This window comes from Hydra vulgaris, chromosome 06 (genome assembly GCF_038396675.1).
Source record: "Hydra vulgaris chromosome 06, alternate assembly HydraT2T_AEP".
Classification (NCBI taxonomy): domain Eukaryota; kingdom Metazoa; phylum Cnidaria; class Hydrozoa; order Anthoathecata; family Hydridae; genus Hydra; species Hydra vulgaris.
The window spans coordinates 4526073-4532072 of NC_088925.1; the positions used below are offsets into that span (position 1 = coordinate 4526073).

General features: G+C 32.6%; 1 protein-coding gene across 1 annotated transcript in view; it reads right to left on the reverse strand.

Annotated features, from left to right (window-relative positions):
- LOC105844993 (small integral membrane protein 15) overlaps window positions 1-5725 on the reverse strand; it is a 44008-nt gene extending 38283 nt beyond the window's left edge. The window contains exon 1 of the mRNA XM_065799034.1: window positions 5569-5725. Coding sequence (XP_065655106.1) covers window positions 5569-5674 — 106 coding nt within the window. The 5' untranslated portion in view covers window positions 5675-5725. The remainder of the gene's footprint in view (window positions 1-5568) is intronic.
- Window positions 5726-6000: the final 275 nt, after the last annotated feature.

The following is a 6000-nucleotide window of genomic DNA, read 5'->3' on the forward strand; positions in this document are numbered from 1 at the left end:
ACTTTTTTTTACATGAAAAACTTGTTAAAAAAATATTTTTTTACAAAGAAATAGCAATTTTTTTCCTCCCTTTCCTCTGCATTGATAAAAACAGTAAAGTTTAGCAAAAACATTTGAAAAACAAATTTAAAAATTGTCCATGTTACTAGTGCAAAATATTAATTATTTCCTACTGACTAAAAAGAGTCACAAAAATTGTATATCTAAAAATATTTTTATTTTTGTTATATTCTTATCTACTTTTTTTCTTGACGTAATTATTTCAACGAGCATTTGACGATGCCAAAGTTTGTGAACTTGTGAGAATTTAACTTTTGTTTTAAATTGCACAATTTTATAGTAAAAATGATTTTGGATTATACCGTGATGACATTTTAGCAATTTTTTAAACTATGAGTGGTCCCTAAATAGAAAAAATCAAAAAACATTATGTTGAAAGATTTAAAAGAAACAAACTCACTATATCAATACAGTGCAACATGAAAGTTAAAAATTACCTTGATGTCATATTAAATCTCAATGACCATACTTTTTAACCATATCATACACTCAGAAATTCTTTAAATTATTTTCATGCTGATTCGAACCACCTGCCTAATATTTTAAAACAGCTTCCACATTCAATTAAGTTAAGATTGTTATACCACCCTTATTTAAATTTACCTTTTTTTTTTTTTTTTTTAAGCATCTTCGCTTCCAACAAGGCTGCAAGCAGCCACTAATTAAAGTTGGAAATTACTGAAGAGAAAAGATAAAGATTGTAAAGCAAGATAAAAATTGACAGATGACTTAAAGAATTGCAAATTATATGAATCAGGAAAACAAGATGCAGGAAGCGAGCTCCAAAGAGCTGATGTTCGAGGAAAAAAACTAGACGAATAAGCGTTTTTGGAGCACTCAGGAACAGTCACAGAAAAAGGATGAGACTTAATTGAATGACGAGTAACACGAGAATAAGTTTTAATTGATGGCACAAGAGATGCTAGCTTTAAGAGCAGTGCCCATTATAGTATTTGTAGAAAAGAGAAAGAGAAGCAACATTACGACGATGTGATAATAGTTAGAGGTTGGCTGCAAGAGCAGGTCCAACTATGTTTACAATGCGTTTTTGCACCTTGTCAAAAGAGAAAGGGCATCATTAGAAGAACCGCCCCAAATATGGCAACAGTATTCCATACAAGGCCGGATTTGAGATTTATAGAGATAGAGAATAGAATCCGAAGTAAAAAAGTGACGAACTCGATAAAGAGATGCAACCTTAGCAGATGCTAATTTTGCAACTGATTTGATATATGGTTTCCAAGAAAGATTGAAAGTAAGAGTTAGTCCTAGAAGACGAAGAGTAGGTGACTCATCGAGTACATCACCATTCATAAATATAGGAAGATCTAAACTATTGCGATAACGATTGGCTGAAAAAAATTGAGTTTTATCTGAATTAAAGTTCACCAGCCACTGTGAGCCCCATACTGTAGCAGAAGTGAGATCCTTTTCAAGCTCAAATGCCCCCTCCAAGCAATCAGATATTGTTGGCTTCTTATCGCGACAAGAATAAATGGTAGTAGTATTATCAGCAAACAATGCCACCTTAGATGTGAGAAGATCTGGAAGATCGTTAATGTAAATTAAAAAGAGTATAGGGCCAAGGATAGAACCTTGAGGAACCCCTGAAGTTACAGAATAAGAAGAAGAGTGCTGTCCATCAAGGACAACTTTTATACTACGATTGGAGAGGATGGATTCAATAATCTTAAAGATGTTGCCAGATACACCATAAGAAGAAAGCTTATGGAGAAGACCAGCATGCCAAACTTTATCAAAAGCTTTTGAAATGTCAAGAGCGATGACCTTAACCTCTTCACCTTTATATAATGCACGATAAAACCTATCTGTTATTGCTGTTAGCAAATCAGCTGTAGAACAAGAAGATCGAAATCCATATTGATGGTCAGAAAGTAAGTTATTAGATTCAAGATGAGAAATTAAGTGTTTGTTAATTAAAGATTCAAAAATCTTGCTTATGATAGGAAGAAGACTAATGAGACGGTAGTTAGACGAATCAGATTGCTCTCCACAATTTTTGAAAATAGGAACAAAAAATGCCGCTTTCCAGCAGGCTGGAAAACAAGACTCTGATAAGCACTTGTTGAATAGTTTTGAGAGTATAGACGACAGCTCCGAAGAACACTTCTGCAAGACAATAACAGGTATGTTGTCCGGGCCACAAGCTGTAGAAGAATCTAGGCAGGAAATCACTTTAGATACAGAAGCTGGAGTGATATGAATGTCAAGCAATGGATCAACCTGTTTGTTGGCAATATCAGGTAGAACGCAACTAGTGGAATCAAGAGATGATATTGATGAAAAGTTTTTAGCAAACAATTCAGCTTTGTTTTTAGGTGAGGTGACAAAGTCTGAACCATACAAGGAGGTGGAATTAAAGATTTACCCTTATTATTGATATTATTAAAGATTCTCCACAAGTCACAAGAGCTTAATTTTTGAGATGAAATACGAGATTTCATGACCTGAGAATAGCAGGTTTTGGCATGAGACAAAACCTTTTTACAATTGTTTCTAGCAGTAATAAACAGACGTCTGTTTTCTGGAGAATTGTTTTGCTGATAAATATGGAAGTAACGATTTCGATTGGCAATCGCAGCAGCACAGTGTGAGGAAAACCATGTGGGAGAGTGAGGCTTGATCTGAAATCGTCAAGAGGGAACAAAAGATTCAATGCCAGCCTGAATTCACAAAGTTATGTAAGAAGCACATTTATCGACAGGAAGACAAAAGATTTCTACCCAAGGGCCATCACAAAGAAAATCACGGAAAGAATCCTAGTCAGCTTTACTGTAGTTGTAAGAGGTTCGATAATAGGGGGATTCTGGTGATGAAAAAAAATGAGATATTAGTTTTAGAGAGATCAAACCGTGATCAGAAGCATTTAAGGGTGAATGTGGAGAAACTGAGCACTGACTAGGATCAGAAACAAGACATAATAAGTTGAGTAGAGAAGGTAAATGATTCGGGTTGTTTGGAATGCAAGTTGGAAAGTTGACTATTTGAGTTAGGGATTGAGAAAGGCAAAAGTTGTAGGCTTTAATGCCTGCAGAATCGCTGACACTAGAGCCAAGCCATTCAGAGCGGTTAGCATTAAAGTCACCGACAACAACTATATTAGCTGATGGATAAAGAGAGAGGGTTTGGTCAATATGATCAGAAATAACATCAAAAAGAGTGCAGTCTTGAGATGAAGGAGAAAGATATAGAACAAAGAGAAAGGCAATATAGTGAAGTGGTGCTAAACGAAAGCACATGAAAGAATAGTCTACAAATGGGTGAATTCTTACGAATGTAAATGCCCAGGCTAAGCATGTGACTATTGGAGTCTTTACGAATTAAAGGAAGATAACCATCAACACTAAGATCGCAAGATGAGACAGCTGAACTCAAATTAGTCTCACAAAGAGCAAATAGGTCTAATGAACTTTGCAAGAGATAAGACTCAACAGAAGAAAAATTATGTCGAAGACTACAAATATTAGTGAATGATAGGTTTAGAGAACTTGGTGGTGATGATGGTTTTTTGTGTTTTATAGTTTTTGGTACTTTATTCATTTTAAAATCAGATTGAAGAACTTGACTCAAAGCATAGATAGTACTCAGAACAGCGTTTAATAGCCCAAGTAATTGCCTTATTACTACTAATAAACCCTAAGCCGTAACAAAAGGCTCCAAATGTGGCCTCCGCAATGCACACATAAAATACTAACAGGGACACCATCCATGCGCAACATGGCACTGTTAATACTTTGATATTTTTCAGCTGTTGATGGAATCGGCCTCTCTGAGAGCTACCACAGAGATCAGGAAACCTGAATACCAGCCAGCCTCAGAACCATAAAACTGAGTTTTAGAGCTGTACCCTCATTAGGAGATAATAGAATGAGTTGCCTAGTCATAAAAACAGAGACACAAGCAAAACCCATGCATTGAGTCAAGAAGATCCAGCATTCAACATCCTAAACTGGAAACAATGTATTAAAAATACATCTGCGCCAGCCTAATAGATGAAGAAGGGGTGCGAGGCTGGTCAACAGATAGAATCTGATTACCTCATAACAAAAACCGTAAAAGCATCATTGGGTTTAAAAGCATCATTGGGTTTAAAAATCTTAGCACTAATGTAGGAAAAAGCTATTTATCCTTAGTCAAACAGCACTTCCCAATAAATTACAAACTCCACAAAATTTTTAACAGAAACACAATAAAAATAAGTTATAGTTGCATGTCGAACATGAAATCTATTTTAAATGCACACAATCAACAAATTATAAACAACAGAAAAATTCCACGTAAAACTAACTGCAACTGCCATAATAAAAATACCTGCCCTTTATCAAACTAATGCTTAACAAAAAACATTGTATACCAAGCTAATAAAACCTCCAATAATCCTACTAAACTACTGTCAAGAAATTCTACATTGGTATAAACAAAACACCATTCAAAACTAGATACGCCAACCATAGATAGATAGATAGATAGATAGATAGATAGATAGATAGATAGATAGATAGATAGATAGATATTAAAGGACGTTTATTACAGCAAAAAAGATTTTTTTTGCTGTAAAAAAAGTTTTTTTTTTTTTTAAATTAATAGAAGTTTTTGTGTTTTTTTTAAATTATTCATTTTTTAAAAACTGTTAGGATTTAAGTCACTATATAGTTTATAATGATTTATCAATTGTCTCGATTATTTTCCACATCTCTTTCACTGGGATAGTCTTAATATGCTTGATTTGATAAGGTTCCTGTAAAAGTTGTAATTATTTTCAAAAAAGATTTAAAGTTAATAATATATAACTATAGACTAATATCTCTGATATTTTTGTAACTATAAAGAAATCGAGTTTATGACTTTTTAATCATTCCAAAATTCTTAGCACTTTAAAATTTGGTTTCTAGATAAATTATTCAACATCATTTGCTTTATCATGTTTGACTGAAAACATAAGATATGCTCTAGATTATGACTTATTTTAATCATTATCCAAACAAATATATTGGCCTCCAAACAGTACATAAAAGGAGTTTAAACTTAAAACAGTTTCTTCTCAGAAACAGAAAATAATTTTTATTTATTAATGGCATGACTTCTAATGTTTATAGGGAATTATTTATGCACTGAGACAATTATCGTTTTTAATTTATGTAAATGATATATGTATAATTATAGCTTTATTATAACTATTATAATTTGTTTAACACTTTGACACAAATCTTCCTAACTTTAACAAATCAAACACCAAAATTAACAAATATGTTAACTATGATCTTGAAAATTCTGCAACTGGTAAAATGCCAACATTATTGTTCTTAAAATAAGTTTTCTTCATACACAGTTGCATAAATAATAAACTGCCAACTATCTTTACTGTTATCTATTTTATTCTAATAAAACTCTTGTTGTTGGGACTTAAATTAAAATCTTTTACATAATTTTAGATTATGCTGCTTATTTAGGTTTATATTATAAAACAAAATCTAATAATATACTTACAAGTAACTAAAAATTCTTTAGGATTTTTAGCAGCAAACTCTATAATATAATGAAAGAACTCAGTAAGTTTATCCCGCCATTGTCCCCAATTTAAGTATTCAGCCATTTTAATTGGTGAAAACTAATTTTCGAATCCGCAAGTAAGTTTTTTTTTTTTGTCACCATGGTTAGTTAATCTTAACCACGGTTTGTTATATCTTAAAAGAAGCATATTTAGTGTCAATACATATGCGTATTATTTTTACTCCATTTAACTTAATTCAGTTTTTTAACTTTAATGATGACGACAGCTACAGAAAATAATGTTTTACAAAAGAAAAATTAATCAAAACGGTGACACAACATTGTGTTACCTTTTTGGCCTCAATATTTTCAATGTAGAAGCTATTGCCCCATTTACAAGCACTCGCGACCACTGTATGATCGTTTTCG